At 33.3% G+C, this 20,638-nt stretch overlaps 2 protein-coding genes across 4 annotated transcripts; one reads left to right on the forward strand and one right to left on the reverse strand.

The window, feature by feature from the left end:
• Window positions 1–663: 663 nt before the first annotated feature.
• On the reverse strand, window positions 664–5,066 carry LOC104885315 (polyadenylate-binding protein RBP47). Of its 3 annotated transcripts, XM_010670009.4 has the most exons (6): window positions 4,329–5,062; window positions 2,746–3,211; window positions 1,629–1,696; window positions 1,410–1,540; window positions 1,209–1,305; window positions 664–1,088 (listed from the first exon to the last, which is right to left on the reverse strand). In XM_010670009.4, exons 1-6 carry the CDS (start codon window positions 4,827–4,829, stop codon window positions 921–923), a joined length of 1,431 nt encoding a protein of 476 aa, XP_010668311.1. In that variant the 5' UTR covers window positions 4,830–5,062; the 3' UTR covers window positions 664–920. The 3 variants fall into 3 exon arrangements, with proteins under 3 accessions (XP_010668311.1, XP_048501000.1, XP_048501001.1); XM_048645043.2 differs by lacking the exons at window positions 664–1,088; window positions 1,209–1,305 and having other exon boundaries at window positions 1,406–1,540; window positions 4,329–5,064; XM_048645044.2 differs by lacking the exons at window positions 664–1,088; window positions 1,209–1,305; window positions 1,410–1,540; window positions 1,629–1,696 and adding an exon at window positions 1,752–2,017 and having other exon boundaries at window positions 4,329–5,066.
• A 4,520-nt stretch (window positions 5,067–9,586) lies between these two features.
• LOC125493205 (uncharacterized) lies at window positions 9,587–11,359 on the forward strand. The gene has a single exon (XM_048636302.1). The coding sequence runs from the start codon at window positions 9,587–9,589 to the stop codon at window positions 11,357–11,359; it is 1,773 nt and encodes a 590-aa protein (XP_048492259.1).
• The last annotated feature ends 9,279 nt before the right edge of the window (window positions 11,360–20,638 follow it).

Raw genomic sequence — 20,638 nt, forward strand, 5'->3', positions numbered from 1 at the left:
CCATAGTATCGCCTCAGGTTAAACGAGACGATGCTACAGTAGCCCAATTTAACTAAACTTATCCCTTTTGAGATTGAACAAATTTAGTAGAATCGTTATCCTATGGAGGTGACTCCTTATATTTTGTTGAATACCTTATCAATAGAATAATGATCGACTGCTTTTCTTCTTAAGAAAAAAATTAGGACGAAGGAAGCTCACTTAAGACTTAAGAGGAATAAAGAAAATTCCACATAAGTCACAAGAGGTTTAACCCCCTAAACCTAAAGAATAGGTGGAAAGTGATGTGATACTTCACAACCCGAACCTCGTTATTTCCCTAAATTGCCAGCATAGTAACAACTTGGTTTCACATGCCGTCATTTCCCTTCCAGGCGCGAAATATATCAAAGATTCCTATATGCATACTACTCCCATTTATAGCCACAAAACCAAGATTCTTGACAAATACCATGATTTTCCCAATCTCCACAAAAAATTTATCCATGTCTCGCAAAAATTCAGCTGAAAAGTAAAAACTACGGACCACCACCAACTACCAGCAACACAAAACAATACTGCAAATTTGCAACAACAATACTTCTCCTTGATAAATGTCTAGAAAAAAAAAAAGTAAACAAAAATCAATGGTAGCTACGCACAAATAATTATGCAACCAACATGTATTCTAAGGCGCAAGTTCCCCATTTCATTCTCAACTTGTCCATCAATGAATGTCTAATAAAAAGCAACTTAGTAAAAAAAAACTACCTTGGGAGTTATCAAAATTCAGTTCCACTCCACATTAGGAGGGGGAGGGATTCATAAAATTTCTACACAACAGGCACACACTACAAAGAATGAAACAATTATGCCTAGTAGTGCGACGCATATCGCTGACAGATAAATCTGAGGCATCTAACTCCTCATGCATTTCTTCTTTAGCTTACTTGTTGCTGATTGCCATAAACAGGGTAGGCTCCATAAGCTGCAGCTGCTGCAGCGTACATGCTTGGGTCATGGGGGTGCGGTACATATCCATAACCACCGTCATACATCGGTCCTCCATAGTAGCCTCCATTCCACTGGTTTCCATAGTCACCTCTTGACTGCCATCCAACAGATTGTGAATAAGTAGATTACAGTTCAAAGGAGATAATATGAAAACCAAAATATCACACAAAGAACTGAAATCTGAAAAGACAAAACATAGATAGAAGAGAGCATACCTGTTTATTAGCTGGATTGCGGCCCCATGAGAGACGGACAGTTTGCTTGCCTATTACTGTCCCATTCAACTTATTTAAAGCCTCCTCAGCATTGCTTCTGCAGGTGATACAGTTCGCAAAAATAAAATAATCAAATATTGTTTCAGAATGGATAACAAGTACCAAGTTTCATTGTCGAATGATGGATATTGTAAAGGTCACCTGTTGGCAAATTGCACAAAACCACATCCTTTCCCTACTGGAATCTTAACAGAAACTATTTCTCCATATTGGGAGAAAGGTTGTCTAAGATCCTCATCAGTGACACTGGGATCAAGCCCTCCAACAAATATCTACAGTCATAATAATAAATAGTTCAGGGGGAAAAACAAAGAGAGTCAAAATTATGCCATTTTATACTGGCAAAATCATATAACTCACCGTTGTGTTTGACGAATTATCTTCAGATTGTGAGCCTTGTGCAGCATTGCCATTTGATCCGTATCCACCTAGCAGTAGCAGTTTATATGTAAGCATTGACATCAGAGGACGGTCAATTCAAGCATCATTTAAAAACAATAGATAATCACTGAAAATGCAAAGCTTTTTCATGTTATTCTGCCTTCCCCCGCCCCCATTCCCTCTGAGTTCCTTTCCTTCCCTTCAATATCCAGTCATGATAGATGAATCTTTTATTCAAAATGCACACAAGATGCAAGACATCAAGGGGGATGGAGAAAATAAACCAAGGATGAACTGGCCCCTACCAAGGAATAAGATCCTGTCTCTGCTACTTTCATTTTTTGATTTTCCCTGTGAGCTCATTATCTCTGAATATACAGCAGACATCATATGCAAAACACAATTGAAAATTATTTGAACTCCATGAGAATATTTCGACCTAACATGAAGATAAACTAGTTGCAAAGAACTGAATCCCCATATTCAACCACTCTGAACAAAAGCTGTAATGCATCTTACCATTATAAAGGTTAGCAAACGATGGAAAATTTAAAATCTAAGCAAGAAACTAATAATCCTACAGACAGACGTGAGAACAGAGCAAATTTGTGCACAAAGTGCTCCATCAATATAATATGAATGGTTTATTATCTGAAGAATCAAATGTTTTTGAGATGATAAGTAAAGTACATACATCAGAAATGTGGACATTTTCATTCGGATGGCTGGAGATTTATAGAGCACATACCATGACAAATATGAAAAATGAATATGCAAACAAAAGCCAGCCATTTAAAGCACTCTAAACTGGAATACATGGACAATTGGTGTCGCTTCTACTTGGAAGAAAGCATTTTCTATTCTAGGTGTAAACCCACAGGCAAGATGCAGTAACCTATGTCCAGACAGCCTAGAATTGATCTCTACATTGTATAGGTTTGAGTTTATCGAATGATTGATTGAAAAGTTGGAGATCAAGTGTTCCATTTTAAGTACAAACATTTAGGCACAGATATCATCGAATTTGAAGCCATGGAATGCAAAGCCAATTTAAGGCCAGATTTTACAGGTTGGAAACAAAAGCCAACGCGATTACCTTGTTGATATCCAAGAGATTTTCGAGGTGTAGCAGGGCCAATACGCATTGGCCTGGTTGAGCAATAGACACCATTCATTTCAGACATAGCTTGAGTCCTCTCACTATCATCCCCAAATCTCACAAAACCGTACCCTTTTGACCGACCAGTATTGGCATCGATGACAACTTTTGCAGCCTTAACAGAGGGGAATTTAGTCGCAAATAATTCATGCAACATAGTATCAGTCACATCTGCTGCCAAGTCTCCCACAAATATAGAAAGATCAGAACCATTATCTGTACGCTTATCGCCCATGCTAAATGTTGCCCAGTTCAGACGGAAAGGTTGCTCCGCATTAGGCATCATAAGGCCAGTGTAACTCTGTAGAACTTTCTCGGCAATAGCATGAGTGAAGAATTCAACAAATCCATATCCTTCTGATGCTCCGGTCTGTTTATTGCGTATAACCTTAACAGATACTATCTGCATCAACAATCAAACCAGATGTCAATTGAGCCCTTTAGATAGCCAATTTAAGATAACAAAACAGTATGTTTTTTATGTAACTCATCCACTTTCAGTTCGTGTGAAACAGCAAAAGAAACATCACTAAGATATCTCAAACACATCAATCCATCAAAAAATCACATAACAATCATCTCAATTAAAAAATTATGACGAACCAGTAAATATAAAAGCATGAATGTTGCATTGATTCCGACATAATAATAACCACACACAATTGTCAAAATAGAACAATGTGAAAGATAAGAACATGTTCATTCAAAAGAAAGCCTTTGACATAAACAACAAAAATTCTTGGCAAAAACTACTGACCATAATGTCACAATATTGCAAATACTATTACGCACTGTAATAAATTAAATAGCATAAATATATAACAGCATACCAAACAATCTCATTTACTAAGGAGGTATGCAGAAAATACAAACCAATAAGCTACTGCATTCATTCCTCGTTAACATTTTACTCCAAAACAACCATCCAACTAGAACTTACTCTATATAGTAAGCAACTCATATTGTCTTTAGGAGGGAAAGAAATCTCTCAAGATAACTACTTTCTTTTTTTATACTTTCCATCACAGCAAGATTTCTAAAAGCATCATATTTCATTGTGAAACCCGACATAAAAACTTATACCTGCACATAAACATAGCTGAAGCAACATTTGTCTTTATTAATTAGACAGATAAACTCAAGATCTACAATTAATTCAGCAAGCATATAAGCAGTGCCACATTTCTAAACATACTCTTAGCATAACAAACCTGCAAACTTTCTTTTTTCATTAAAAAAGACACAACTTTTTTTTTTTTTTGAAAGGAACAACTTTTAACACAAGAATAGAAAAACCCAGAAACAATAATTGAAGAACTCCGATATATAAACTAAAATCACCAAAGAAAAAAAGCACTTAAAAAGCACAAAATAAATATAGTACATGATTAAAACAACTCCAAATATAGAAAAAAAAAAGTACGAGTTCATTGAGAAGTGAAAACGCATCTTAATCAATATTTCACGTCACCTAAAACAATCCAATATATAAATATATAAAATAAAGAAAAAAAAAATACCTCGCCAGCGGAACCAAAACAGCTGCTAAGATAAATCTCATCCATCCAATGGTGCAAGTCGCCAACCCAGATGGTCTTATTTTCACCGCTAGAACCATCATTATTATTATTGTTATTATTGTTATTGTTATTATTATTATTGGTGTTACCATTATTATTATTGTTATTATTATTATGATGGTGGTGATTGTTTCTTTGGTGGTGGTGGTGGTGGTGAGGCGGCGGTGGCTGCATATAAGGATGATGAGGATGGTATGCCGCCATATAATGTGGCGGCGGAGGGTAATGTTGTGGGGCCATCATTTGATGCTGCATTACCATAGCGGCAGCTGGGTACTGCATCCAAACAGCACCCGTTGGCGGAGTCGGCACACCCGACCCCGCTGTTGGGTGCTGAGAAGGTTGCTGTTGCGACTGCGACTGTGACTGCGACTGCGACTGCGACTGTTGCTGTGGTGGATGGTTGTTCTGATCAGAAGATGAACTCCCACTAGATTGCATCTTGATAATTCACTTTATTTCGTTTATTGTGGTATACTCCTTTTTTTATTTTTGTTTCTGTTATTTTGTTTTCTGAAACTGTGGGAATTGGGAATCAAGAAATATGAAAGGGGGGTTTTAGATTCGGAAGAGGGGAGAGGGGAGAGAGGAGAGAGATAGAGATAGAAAAAAAGAAGGGTTTGGAGGATGAGAAGAATGGGGAAGGGAGGCTGAGGAAAGGTGGGTTTAGAAATAGATAGAGATGATTTTATTTGGGGAATTGGATTTGCCCTCACTCTAACGCGGTCATTGTCGTAGCCGTTGGATTGATTGCCTGCACACTGATCTCTGCCGTCAATTGTACGGTGGGTAGTGTCAAGGTGATGAGATAGATAGTCAGAGAGAAAGTATAATGAGCATGTTGTCAAATTGTCAATTTGCTTACTACTACTGCTACTTCGGCTCATACTCATTTTGTCTTTAATTTTTTTTTTTATTATTAATGTATATTTTTTTTATAAATAAAACTCTATTAATTACCCTCTTATTATATATTACAAACTTTATATATATGGATTATGTTATAGACAGTCCTTAAGGTTGTATATACGATATAAATATACTACTTAAAAAGAAAATAAGTTGTGAATTTATGAAAAATTTCTGCATCAACCAATGTAATACATGATCAATTAATGCAATTTATTTCCATTTTTAGCTTCTTATATACAACTCTTAGGGCTGCATATATATCGCGTTAATTTTAAAACTTATTACTTTATTAACTATATTCATGATTTAACTTAAAATGTAAAATATTAATAAATATATTAATTTGCTGATAAAAACTGACAAGGATTGTTATTGATTTTTAATATTAATCTTTTGTGAATGACTTCTGAGCATAAAGAATTGAAAATGAGTTGGTTTGATTGGACTAAAGAGTATCAAAATTAGTGAGCATTTAAGACTTTTTAGTTGGACGTCACATATATCATCTTATCTTAGGAAAAAAAAAGGTCAAAATATTTTGTTCATTTAATTTTCTGATTGAAGTATTTGATGCATATACTTTTTGAACTTGTTTAGAATCCGAAGTTGAAATGAAAAATGGTTCTTAATTTTTTTTTCTTTTGTAATTTTTCTCATTCCACTAATTGTATCACTAAGGGCATGTTCTCTTCGGCATAAAACAACTGAACTGAATTGAATTGAACTGAACTGAACTGAAATGAATAGTGATATGTGAGAGTAAAAGTATTGTCCAGAGCTGAACTGAATTGAATTAAACTGAACTGAACTGAATTGAACTGAATTGAACTGAACTGTCCAGCTTATTTCTAGTTCAGTTCAGTTCAATTCAATTTAATGAAGTTCAATTCAATTCAGTTCTGTTCAGCTCTAGACAATACTTTTACTCTCACATATCACTATTCATTTCAGTTCAGTTGTTTTACGCCGAAGAGAACAAGCCCTAAGTGTAACTCTTTTTCAAAGTAGGACACCATCTTCCTCCATCCTTCCCCTATATAACAAAGATAAACCAACAAATTTATAGCAAGCAAAATTTGTTGAGTTGCAATCTCTTTCATTTTCTAAATGAATTGATGGTCCATTTCTTAAGGCATGTTCTCTTCGAGCATAAACCAGTTGAACTGAACTGAACTGAATTGAATTGAACTGAACTGAAATAAATAGTGATATGTGAGAGTAAAAGTATTGTCAAGAGCTGAACTGAACTGATCTGAATTGAACAGAACTGAACTGAATTGAATTGAACTGAACTGAACTGAAAATAAGTTGGGGAGGACATGCCCTTAGTTTAACAAATGGAAATGAATAAAAGAAAAAAATAGGGTTTTTTTTAGAATTGATTTCTTACTTGTATAACTTACATTTTTTAAGATAGGGAATTAATCAAAACAAATTAAGAGAATCCTAATTCAAATTGAATATGTTTTTTTATTCAGCTTAAAATTGAATATGTTATCAACCGTTAAAATCGAATAACTTTCTTGTGATGATAACTATATGTTTTAAGCACATGATTATTAACACTCTAATCGGCAAAAATAATTGTTGTGCTAACAACAAAATTAGTGTTAGTAGTCACAATAGCTAATTAGCTTCATTATTAGTTGCTAGCTTTTAAAATTGGAAAAATTGTCAAGAATAAGTCAAACTTTGCGTTGACCGCTTTTAACAAGTCAACCTTCATTTATTCCAGTAGCAAGTAAAACTTGTACATGAATTAGCTTTTAACGAGTTTTTTTACTTATGACTTGAACAACCCCTACAATTTTGTTCAGTTTTAAGTTTCTCACATAACTTTTATCAAATTCAAGCAGTGCAAATATGTTCTAGAGAACAATTTAATGAGTTCTATAATACACACCTATTAAAACTGAACAAAATTGTAGGGGTTGTTCAGGTCATAAGTAAAAAAACTTGTTATAAGCTAATTCATGTACAAGCTTTACTTGTTACTGGAATAAATGAAAGTTGACTTGTTAAAAGCAGTCAACGCAAAGGTTGACTTATTCTTGACAATTTTTCCTTTAAAATTAGCTCTCAAAATAAGTTTTAAAGCAATTAGCGTTATGTAGGATAAGTTGTTGGATTATTAAAATACCAAAAATAAACTATATTTTATCCGTAAAAGCTACTGCAATCGATATTCCTAACTCCAACATTAATTTTTTTTTGATTAAATGCTACCTCAACAACTATTGCCAAAAAAATTCCCTATTTACATCTTGTAGTCCTACGACCCAAAAGGACCTGGCCAATCTTTATATAAATTCTTAGTTTTCTAGAATCTTCAAAACCTATTCAACTAAAAATATTTACATAATAAGATCTTAATATAATTCTACGTTATGATCCTATTATAAAAAATTATAAAGTAATATCACAAATTAATATTCTCCTATTAGATTTCTAAAGATGTTATTTAATTTTAAATTACTGAATTACTTTTACCATTTTGCGAATGAAAAAGTCATCATTTAGTGTGTTCAGTTTACACTTTTAACATCAGTCTTTTACCATATTGTAGCATAATCCTAACTCTTTAATCCAATTTTGTATGATATTACTATCTCGCAATTCATCCTACTAATCCAGTAATCTGTATCCTATGTGTCTCTGTAATACTCTCTCCTTTTTTTTTAAATTTAATCACTTCACTTTCGGAGAGAACTAAATAAGAAATTCAAAAGTGAGAGAAAAACTAAGAAGATGAGACAGAAAGTGAATAGTTAGAGAGAGAAACTAAAAAAGTTGAGAGAGAAACTTTAAGGTGAGTTATCATATTGAAAAGTGGACCACGTGTGTGAAAATATAGGAGCAAATAGATGGAACATATTATCAATAATAGAGAAAGCAAAATGTCCAGATTAAAAGAAACGAACCAAAAAAAAGTATATAAATCAAACGAAAAAAATATATAAAATAAGATTTCAATTTAATAACATTAGCAACAACCAAAAGTTACCTTAAAACATTGCCAAAACATTACTTTTTGTGAATTTACTAGCATTTTAGCTTTGCTCAAACCGCTGATAGCTACAAAAAAAAGATGGAAGTTTTAGGTAAACACTTCTTGATTGTACAGGCATGTTCGGCAATAGTAGTTGTGGTAATAACTTTTAGTTGTTAGCTGTCTTGGTAACTGTTAGTCGTTGGTGTGTAGCTGTCAATGGTTGGTGTATAGTCCAAATAGCGGTATAAGATATTGATTTTCGGTAAAAAGAAGCTCTCAAAGTAACTGTTTAAGAATAACTAGTTAAAACTCAAACAAAACTTTAACATATAATTTATACACCACTAAACGCTATCTCAATTGTAGCTTTTGACAAACACTAATTGTACTACTAAAAACTACTTACACCACTACGTTGCCAAACACTATTATTTATTCTAATTAGTGTTTTGATCGAGTCACAACACTAAAAACTACTTAATATTATTTGAACTAGTTTTTATCTTTTTACCAATAGATCTAATTCCATATACACCCAAAAAATAATCTAATGCTGTAATTTTTTTTTTATATGTACAGGTGTAACTTATAAACAATGAGACGATAATCTGGTACATCTTCAATATATGACTTCGACATAAATATCGTCACAGCTATGCACATGCATAGTGAAGTTAATCGAGTTACATCATGTAATTTCTACTTAGGATATCCTTTTCCAGAAAAAAAAAAATCATCTAGGCTATCTTCACACAAAGCTCTACATCCAAAGATTCATTACAAGAGAAAATATAAAGAACAATGAAGATGAAAGGCTATGTTTCTTGATTATTTCAGAATGACAACCATTTACATATATAACACAAGTGGTTAGAAGTAATCCTTCCTAAAACTATTCCTTTAAACTAGGAAACAGAATATACTACATCCTAATAATACGTATACAATATTCACAAGATAATACACCAAATCACCATACAATCTTTGATATAATGCTTTCACTCCTCCTCAAGTTGGAGATTTTGGTAAACCGAGTCCCAACTTGTTGCAGGATAGAAGCTCCTGCTCATCTAATCTAACAAAGATAGATGAGCAGGAGCTTCTATCCTGCAACATTGGTATCAGAGCCAATCTGCTGCTAACTCACATTCAGTCATCATTGTTGAGTTCTTGAGCTCAAGGTGTTCGATAAAAAGTCTGAGTGAAAAACCCAGACAAATTTCTTTTTGAAATCATTACTGTAACTAGAATTCTGGCCCCGTTATCTAGAGCAGTTTCTAAAAAATTCTCAGATATGGAGGAGCAAGTTAGAATGTTAGAAAGAAGATTAGAAGAACAATCTAACAGTATGCAAGCTATGATGCAAATGCTAAAGGAGATGAAAGATAATCAGGAGGGGAGTCAAGGAGGAAGAGGTCAACGAGGTAATCATGAGGGAAGACTTCAAGGTATGACTCCTAAATTACAGATTCCTTCCTTTGATGGTACGAATCCTAGAATATGGATCAAGAAGTGCAGTAGGTATTTTTCTTTGTGCAATATTGCTGATGATTGTAGGGTTGATTTAGCTAGCTTGTACATGACTGATAAAGCTGAAACATGGGTGTCTAGTTATTTGGCTGTTAGAAAACATGTTGATTGGGATGATTTTATATTGGATTTGACAGCAAGATTTAAGGATGGGAAGGGAATGAATGTAGTAGAGCATTTTAATAAACTGTCTCAGGTAGATTCTTTGGAGACTTACATTGATGAGTTTGAAGAACTTAGGGCTATATTGATTCAGAATGGTCATACTTTGTCTGAAGAATATGTTTTACATAGTTTTATTGGAGGCCTAAAACCCACTATTAAACCTTTTGTAAGAGCATTTGATCCTGCTTCCATTAGTCAAGCAGTCAAGTATGCAAGATTACAAGAAGAACAACAGCAAGCTAGTTCTTATAAACCTTACCACAAAACCACCACTCAAATACAAACACCACAAACACAAACCTTTAACTCCAATGCAAATAAACCACCCTTACTTCCCACACCTATAACCAAATCCATTCAACCTTACCAAGCCCTTCCAAGAACCAATTCCAAATCCAATCCATACATACCTGCTGATGTTAGAGCTGAAAAAATAGCAAAGGGTCTTTGCTATTATTGTGATGAGAAATATACAAGGAATCATAAATGTAAATTCAAAGAAACTCAATTGTTTACTGTAGAAATTGAGGGTTGTACTGATTCAGATAATGAAGATTCAGCAGAAGACAAATTTAATGAGGAACCTTGTATATCTGTACATGCCTTAACTGGAAATCAAAGTTTTCATACTATGAGACTGATTGGGGTGGTCAATAGAGACCAACCATTACATATATTAGTGGACTCTGGAAGTACCCACAATTTTTTAGACCTAGACTTGGCCAAAAAGCTAGGTTGCTGTATTGAGACAATGGAAGCTCAGGCTGTGGCAGTAGCTGATGGTAATCACTTGGCTTGTAATCATAAATGCAAGTATTTCACTTGGGAAATGAATAAACATACCTTCTCTACAGAGGTGATGCTTATACCTCTGGGAAGTTGTGATATGGTGTTAGGAGTTCAGTGGTTGTGCACCTTGGGACAAATTGTTTGGGATTTCAAACAATTATTGATGCAGTTCAGTTTAGATGGTATGAACTTTACTTTGAAGGGTATTCCTCCAAAGAAGTTGAGAGTGTTGGAAGGAGACATCTCTGCCAAAATGATTGATAATGCAGCTCAATTGTGTTTAATGCAGTTGATGGGTGTGACTGTCACAGAACAAAGGACTGCAGAAGTTCTGGAAAATACTCTTAGTATTGACAGTAATTTTCAAGTTTTAAAACATAAATTCAGTAAGATTTTTGAAGATCCTACTGAATTACCTCCTCATAGAGGGCCATTTGATCATAGAATACCCTTAAAACATGGTGCTGAGCCTGTTAATATCAGACCTTACAGATATCCTTTGAAACAAAGGGATGTTATAGAGCAACTTGTGCAAGAGATATCATACTCTCTTACATTTACAGCTCTTCTATTTATAGATTGAGCTCAGCTGAATACAAGCTAAACAGAATTCTGTTATGAATTCTGTTATAACAACTTTTATAACAACTTTTCCCGCCAAACTGGAGTAAATGTATTTAGTTCTCTAACACAACTTGAATTGTAAATGTTCATATGTTTCACCTCCTAGAGCCTTAGTAAACCAATCTGATATTTTCTCTTTACTTCGAATATGAAAGGTATTGATGGTATTCGAAATCAAATGTTGTTGCACAAAGTGACAATCAATCTCTATGTGCTTCGTTCGATCATGAAAGACCGGGTTTTTGGCGATATGTATTGCCGCTTGGTTATCACAATATAAATGCATTGGCTTTGAGTGAAAAACTCCTAGCGATGCAAGTAAAGCTTTTATCCAAATGAGCTCGCTAGTTGCTGCCCCCATTGCCATGTACTCGCTTCTGCTAATCCAGTAATCTGTATCCTATGCGCCTCTGTAATACTCTCACCGTTTTTTTTTTAATTTAATCACATCACTTTCGGGGAGAACCAAATAAGAAATTCAAAAGTGAGAGAAAAACTAAGAAGATGAGACAGAAAGTGAAAAGTTAGAGAGAGAAACTAAAAAAGTTGAGAGAGAAACTTTAAGGTGAGTTATTATATTGAAAAGTGGACCACGTGTAGGAAATATAGGAGTAAATAGATGGAACATATCATCAATAATAGAAAAAGCAAAATGTCCAGATTAAAAGAAACGAACCAAAAAAAAGTATATAAATCAAACGAAAAAAATATATAAAATAAGATTTCAATCTTAATAACATTAGCAACAACCAAAAGTTACCTTAAAACATTGCCAAAACATTACTTTTTTGAAATTACTAGCATTTTATCTTTGCTCAAAATAGCTACAAAAAAAAGATGGAAGTTTTAGGTAAACACTTCTTGATTGTACATGCGTGTTCGGCAAATAGTAGTTGTGGTGATAACTTTTAGTTGTTAGCTGTCTTGGTAACTGTTAGTCGTTGGTGTGTAGTTGTTAGTGGTTGGTGTGTATAGTCCAAATAGCAGTATAAAATATTGATTTTCGGTAAAAAGAAGCTCTCAAAGTAATTGTTTAAGAATAACTAATTAAAAACTCAAACAAAGCTTTAACATATAATTTATACACCACTAAACGCTATCTCAATTGTAGCTTTCGACAAATACTACTTGTCCCATTAAAAATTACTTACACCACAACCTTGCCAAACACTATTATTTATTCTAACTAGAAGTTTTTTGCACGCGATGCGTGCTTGAATTTTTTTCGTAACAGAAACTCGATTTTTTTTGGCATAAGAGTCAAAATTTGAACATTGGACATACGAAATATAATTGTTTTTAGTTGTAAAATTTGATTGGTTTAGTTTCTGTCACTTAAGTCTCTTACCATTTTTTCTTTGTTTTTTTACTTTTCAAAGTTAAAATCTATGAACAAAATAAAAATTTATTGAATTTATTTATGATTTCTAATATTATAATTTTTTAGTTGATTTTTGAATTAAGTACAATACTTCATAAATTGTAAAGAAAATGGACACTTTGATTTCGAGTCAATTTCATAAGTAGTAGTTTGTGAGTGATTGTTATAATTATATTTTTGGTATTTTTGTTTGAAGCCCCATTTGATTTGTAAGTGAATTTGTAATTTAGAATGGGAAGGGGGTAACATAGTCTCTTCATTTGGGAACACCATAGCTCCCCCCTTCTCTTATACAATAGAGATATGATGTTCTTTAATTCTTGAATGATAGTTTACATAAACTTTTTTACCTTGATAATTAATCGCTATTATATAATAGAAAAAATAGGTCCAAATATATGTAAATTTTTTATTATATATAGGAAACACTATAAAAAAGTAAATAATTTTTTCCCTTGTCTAACTTCTAAATTTTGATTTCACTACAAACACAACTGTATTTTTTATCATGACCCACTTTAATTGTGAATGATTCTTGAGAATAGTGATTTGTAAGTAAATTTTTGTACATGTTTTTGTATGTATTGACGTTCTAGGTTATTAGTTTTAGTTTGTATGTTAATTTTAAGTTTTAATAAAGTTTCTAGATTATTTGAGTGATTTGCGTGATTTTTTAGAATGTGATTTCTCAATTGTATGAGTGATTTGTAAAGTTTCTTCTTTTAGTGATTTGTGAGTGAGTGTTGTAAATTAATTTTCGGTAGTTTTCTTTGAGTGCCGATTTTGATTTTGACAATCCTTTTGTAATTTAGAAAGGGAAGAGGGGTAAAATAGACATTTCAAAAGAGGACACCATTGCTCCCCCTTCCCTTATATAATAGAGATTAGTGTTTTGATCGAGTCACAATACTAAAAACTACTTAATATTATTTGAACTAGTTTTTATCTCTTTACCAATAGATGTGATTCTATATACACCCAAAAAATAATCTAATGCTGTAATTTTTTTTTATATGTACAGGTGTAATTTATAAACAACGAGACGGTAATGTGGTACATCTTCAATATATGACTTCGACATAAATATCGTCACAGTTATGCACATGCATAGTGAAGTTAATCGAGTTACAACCTGTAATTTCTACTTTGGATATCCTTTTCCAGAAAAAAAAAAATCATCTAATAGGCTATCTTCACACAAAGCTCCATATCCAAAGATTCATTACAAGTTAGACACCCCCAAACCCTCTTTCTCCTTAAAACTCAAGCAAATACTTAAGATATGAATTGAACCATAAACTTTACTATGGAAAATAGGAAAGCTCATCATTTGGAGCAACCTCAATTCCTAATTTCTACTTATGATATGTTTATTATTCTTGTATTCACATGAAGTTTATCTACATGAGGGTATGACTCTTGTCTTCCTTTCACAATATTTTCTTTTGAAAAAGAAAAGAAAACTAAGGTTTCTATACCTTCACCAATTCTGAGAAAGTTAAAAATATCCTATCGTAATGTCGTTTATGTTCTATGTTTTTCGTAAAAATTTTATCAGTGTGATAATTTTGAAGCTATTCCTAAGAAAAGGAAATCTTCTTAATTTAGTCGATATATAAGAAAAAATATAATTATATAATATACTGTTTGATTCCACTCAGTAAGTACATTAACTATATCAAACTTTTATTATTTTACTAATATGTAATGATAAATAAATATAAGTAATATAAAAGAAGCATTGGGAAATATGAAAAATTCAAGTAGGAATAATGTAATCCCCCATAATTTTAAAGGATTTTATAAATATATTTTAGTATTTATATATTAATATCTAAACATAATCTAGTATTAAAATGATTTGACTATTTAAAAAGGTTGAGTATTTTAAAAGTCAAATAAAATTATTTTAATGATTTAAGAAAGCTGAATGTTTTTTACTTAAGAATGCTTTGAAAAAAATTTTAAATACTAATTTATATTGGAAAAGAAGTCTAATGGACTTGAGGAACCTAAAATCCTAAAAGGATATGTTGATGATTAAAGTTCCAAATTATTGATCTTATTCATCATCAATTTTCATTAAACCTTATCTCTTTTTCCTAAGCCCAAAAAGGAATCCCTTCATAAATATCCTAATACCCAATTATTTTACCCCACACAAGAATTATTTTCTCTATCCTCACCTTCAATTCGCACGGTTCTCTCTCCTCTCTCTCGGTTTTTCTCCCTCCTCTTCTCACGTTTCTTTTTCGTTCTTTCTCTCAAACCTTTTCTTCTTGTTCAAGTAACGTTTCTTCTTCAACAAGAAACGTCACAAAGCTTTCGAAATCACCAAGTAATTACCGCCGGTGCTGCTGCCGTGGCCTTTCCTGTCGGCGCCTTCTTTGTTCTCCTTCTTGTTGGTTGTTTTCTTTTCTTCTTCTTCAATATTCCATTAAAGACTATGTTTTTATGCTTTTTTATAATGTTAATCATGATTATTGGTTTTAATTTATCGTTTTAATAAGTAATCTTGACTCATATATATTTTATATTATAAGAATAAAAATCTAGATTTGTTAGATTATAGTTTTAATCATTAAAGCATGGATTTTTAGGGTTTTAATTACTAGAAAAACATAATAGCATATTAGATACTATGAGGTTGATTTAGATTATGATTTTAAACATGTTTATATATGTTTAAAGAAGCTTTATTGATTTTTAAAGTTGCTGAAATTTCAGAAAGGATTTTATTAATGGAGTTTTAAGAATTTTAATTACTAGTTATAGTACTATGCTAGGAATATAAAAGTAATTGAAGTTTTGATATTAAAATCAGCTTTTGAATATATTTAAAGGGGGTTTTAAGTATTTTAGAGTTGCTGTATTTTTATGTAACGGTATTGATTTTAGTTTATATTGATTTCTAGGCGGAGAATATTCTATAGAAGACTTTTAAGGAGTTAAAAGTGGTATGCCGACTAGTTTACACAAGGTACGTACATACCTGTGTGCTATGTGATTAGTATCATGATTTAAGGAGAAAGAATTTTAGTATCATGTATAGGAACTTGTTATGTTCATATATGATTTCTGGTATTATCGATTGTTACATGTTTTATGCTTGTGTGCAAGCATGTGATTTTGAGATTTATTATGAGTGAAGATTCATGTTTGTATGGAATAATTGAAGCAAGCATGTGGAAGGGAATTTTTATTTACTAATTAGCATGAGGAATTAATATTTATTATAGGGATTGAATCATCTTATTCATATGTTCCCTTATATTGTTATTTTCACTATCTTATGAGGATTGTGGGCCTTATTTGGTAAGTTGATAAATTATGCCTATGTAAAGGTAAGTTGGATTGTTGGCTTGGTTCAACAATTATGATGGATTGGATTAAAGGAAAATAATCTTGGGTTGTAAGTTATGATCAGTTATTAAATCCTACGATAAAAGAAGTTCAGTTGTGACTATTTGATTATTATTTATGTGTTGCTTGTATGTGTGTGTCATAACAAGTAATAATTGGTAATTAACGTAAAGTGTGACGAGAATAGTTGTAGACTTTAGACTTGTGCACGTATAGATTTGGACATTGGGAGTTGAAGTTATGGTGAGCGTGCCATGGCTTTTCTAGGAATGGATTGATCATCATCCCTCTTTTATTTCAAACGTTCCTCGATATCGCGGGTCATTCTGGAATACGAAGTCGCGCCCCTATTTCGTCTTCTTAATGAAGGCATTGTTGGTAGGATAACTCGATCCAATAACTATTCCATTGGAAAAAGATGTTTAGTGTTTAGTTCAGTAAAAGTTGTCTGCAGAATGTTATATGATTATGTTATTATTTTTCCCTGCATGTCGTTATTAGTATCATGTTAGGAATGCTTAGATTTTAGTATGTAGTACTCAGCTTTGCTGATTACGTACTTTGTTTGTGTGTGTGATCATGGCTTTGCCTTATTGATCCTGTGATGATCCATCTTGGTGTGTAGATTCAGTAAAGTACTGACATTACAGGTTCGCAGATGTGCATCATTGGGAATCTGGAGGGGAAAGAATGTGTAGCTAGTATATTTTATTTTCTGTAGTTATAAGAACATATTTTATTAAGTTTGTTTGAGTCAGACTCATTTAGATTGTTTGAGTTCTAAGTACTTATTCATTTGTTTATTTATTTATTTATAATAATGTTTAAAGATTAATTAATTGTTTTCCGCTGCAAAATTCTGAATAAGCTGATACGTTATCACACGGGCAATAATGCTTTGGTAATTCTCTAAGTTTTATATTATAAAGGTATTTCAGAAAAGAGAGAATTATCGGGGTGTTACAAATTGGTATAAGAGCTTTAATTAGGCTATTTTCAAAATTTATAGGCGCCTAATTAACTAACTAGCTTACTTGTTTTCTTCTTTATTAATATTTGCTATTGTCTTTCTCTTGCTTTACTATTGTTTTCATTATTTCTCAACCATGAATTCTAGGTTAATTATTGATTTTGCTTTAGTTATTTCAATTATGAGTGAGTAGTATCTTTTCTAGGACAAAGGGAGGAAAGCCATGTTTATACCATAATACTTTTACTTTGAAATTGATTGATTTATAGATTAGGGTTGTGAGTAATTCCAATTGATAAGTTTTAAATAGTTTGATTCTTGCAATTGGCCAATATCAAGAGTTAATTAATTTGCTAATAGAAATTAGAACTGAAAGATCATATTCTTAGAGGCTTCATTACAATTGGCAATTCTAAATATGTTAGTGATCGTACTGCATAGGTTGAATTAGTCACCCTCTAGTTTATTTATTATTGAATTGATTTGTATTCTTTGAATGATATGAGCATGGTGGACCGAACGTATGCCCTAGACTTTCAATTTATTGATTAATCCAACATTTTGATATTACTTGCTTCTAGTTTAGTTATTATTCTAATCACATTCGTTTTTCTGAGATAGTTTATTATAGAGTTTTTCACCAAGTACCCCTGTGATTTTTCAAAATTCATGGGGTACCCCTAATTTTAAAAAAATGCACCAGGTAACCTTACTGTTTCAAATAAATGTACGAAATGCCCTTAATGACTAACGCTGTTAAGTTTCCGTTAGTCATTAACCCTAATTCACCCCTCTAATCCTAATTAAACCCTAATTAATCCTAATTAACTAACTAAACCCTAACTTATAACCCACCACCCCTCCCCTACCCCACCCACCGACCACCTTCTGCAACACCCCTCGCCTCCCCTACCCCACCCCTCGCAGCAGCCGCCCTTCCTCCCACCCCCCGCAACACCCCTCCCCTCCCCCACCCCGCAGCATCCACCCTCCCCCCAACCCTCGCAGCCCCCTCCCCCACCGCTGTCGCTTTTCGACAATTTCCCCCCACCCCCATCGATTTCCCCTTACCCAGTCGATTTCCGTCAATTTCCCCTCACCCCATCGATTTTCGTTGAATTCCCCCCTCCCCTGTCGATGTGTTGTGTGCGATTGCTTGTGCGAATTTCCCACCACCCAGGTGGTTGCTTGTGCGAGGAGAGAGAAGGGGAAACTGTGTGCGGTTGAGGATGGGTCATGGTTGGTGGTTAAGGAGGAGAGAGAAGCTAGAGGGAGGGGGTGAGGGAGGAAATCAACGAGGGGGGTGGGGGAGGGGGTTCCACTGTGTGCTGCGGGGGGAGGGGGTTCTGCTATGTTGATAATTCATTTTTATATATAGTTTTTAGGTTCATTCAAGTTGCATTTTAGAGCATTTAGTTTCATATTTCGGTTCATTATTGCATTATATTCTTAAGTTATGCTTTTCTACTCCTATTCGGTATATTTTCTTATTTTTGATGAATTTCAGGCATTGAGGACGTATTTAGATTATGATTAGCAAAACTTGAGGATTAGGAGCACTTGGAAGGAAGCTACAATGAATAAGGATCGTATGGATATGTCATAGTACGAGTTTGAGCAAAAACGAAGCGGAAAATCATTAGAAGAAATGTGAAAAAGAGTCACGTCTACTCTTCTGATCATAACTTTTGATGTGCTCCTTAAAATCGAGTAATTCCAGCAGATTTGAAAACTAGACTTGAAGAGATTTCCAACGATAGGTGGCACGCCCCGAGGAGACTTTTAGTCAAGGAGTTATGCCTTTCGGAAGATTGCACTATTTCTGCTGGAATCTGCCACGCGTACGCGCGGATCACTAAGCCGCCTATTAATGATTTAATTAAGACTTTCCTTATCTTGTAAATTACTTTTCTAGTCATATTAGGTGAATATTATTTAGTTAGGTTTTCATTCTTTCTCCCTGAACCTCTCCCTTTCACGTTATTTTTGAGTTTTAGGTTTTAGTTTTCTCTCCTCTTTTTCTCTCTAGTTTTTAGTGTAAACCCTAGTTTTTATTCCTTTTCATTAATTCATGAATTCTATTAGTTTCTTTCATTGATTTCTTTGATTATGTTTTCTTTTATAGTTTTAGATTTCATCTTTTATTTCATGATAGAATAGTTTTTATTTCTAGGGTTTGAGAATCCATATATAATATGATTTGATTGATATTTATCACTAGGGGAAAAAAAAAGGAAGGGCTGCGCTTTTTCTAAAAGCGCAACCCTACTAGTGAAGGGTTGCGCTTTTCTTAAAAAACGCAGCCCTACATAGCAGAAGGGCTGCGCTTTTCTTCAAAAGCGCAACCCTTCACTTAGTAGGGCTGCGCTTCTGGAAAAAGCGCAGCCCTTCTGTATGTAAAAAAAATTAAAATAAAAAAGTTCGCGGGCTTCAAATATTAAGCGGGATTCGTCAAATATATTATCCCTCATTCTCTCTCCTCTCTCACATCCCCTTTCCTCATTCTGTCACGTCCCTCCTCCCTTTCCTCCTTCTCTCTCATCCTCTCTTCTCTCTCAAAAACTCCCAGAAAAGTTGCGACAAAAATCGTGAAATGATTTGCACAAATCATGCCAACGGAGTCCGATTGCCTATTGTGATACCTTTTCGGAAGCGGAACGGGCCAAGGAGTCAAACACACCGTTACGCCGTGATGTTTAGGCTTTTTAAGCCATCCGAGTTCGTTTAAGGCTCCAAATAGCCATTTTAAGTTTTTCTGATTTTTTTCCCTTAATTATGTATTAGGGTTTTGTTTTATGTATTTAAACATTATTAGGTTAATGTTTGGAGGTAGTTCTTGTATTTTCAGAGCTATAATTTCTTAATCTTTGTTTTGATTAATGTTCTTGTATACTTATCTTTGTTTTGATTAATGTTCTTGTATACTTCTCTTTGTTTTGATTAATGTTCTTGTATACTTCTCTTTGTTTCGATTAATGTTCTTGTATTTTCATCTTCATTTTGTTTAATGTTCTTGTATTTTCATCTTTGTTTTGATTAATGTTCTTGTATTTTCAGATCTATAATTTCTTCTCTTCTGTATATTAGTTTTTGTTCCTTTTTTTCATTTTCTTTTCGTTCTGTTTTTTTGTTTTGGGTTTAGTATTTTCATTTTCGTTTCTCTTCTCTTCTGTATAATTTCAGAAAATGTGAGATTATGAGTACAAAATGTCAAAAAAAATAATTATTTTTTTTTTGGTAGGAAGGGCTGCGCTTTTACCTAAAAAGCGCAACCCTTCTAAGCTTGAAGGGCTGCGCTTTTACATAAAAAGCGCAGCCCTTCCTTGTGAAGGGCTGCGCTTTTCTAGCGCAACCCTACTTAAAAAGTGAAGGGCTGCTATTGAAAGGGCTGCTGTCAAAAAGCGCAGCTCTATATGCCTTTTTCAGCGCAGCCTTTCTTCATTTTTCCACTAGTGTATTCATGGTTTGATTAGTTATTGATTTCTCTAATTGATTAGTGTTTTTCTTGTTAATTTTGCAATCTG

Source organism: Beta vulgaris, chromosome 1, assembly GCF_026745355.1.
Source record: "Beta vulgaris subsp. vulgaris cultivar EL10 chromosome 1, EL10.2, whole genome shotgun sequence".
Lineage (NCBI taxonomy): Eukaryota > Viridiplantae > Streptophyta > Magnoliopsida > Caryophyllales > Amaranthaceae > Beta > Beta vulgaris.

Excerpts from the sequence above, each read along its gene's own strand:
- LOC104885315 (XM_010670009.4), bottom strand. The coding sequence starts at position 4,829 with ATGCAATCTAGTGGGAGTTCATCTTCTGATCAGAACAACCATCCACCA. Across the intron at positions 1,697-2,745 it reads ATCTCTTGGATATCAACAAG|GTGGATACGGATCAAATGGC; the intron begins GTAATCGCGTTG and ends TGCTACTGCTAG. Across the intron at positions 1,306-1,409 it reads TTTGTGCAATTTGCCAACAG|AAGCAATGCTGAGGAGGCTT; the intron begins GTGACCTTTACA and ends TATCACCTGCAG.
- LOC125493205 (XM_048636302.1), top strand. The coding sequence starts at position 9,587 with ATGGAGGAGCAAGTTAGAATGTTAGAAAGAAGATTAGAAGAACAATCT.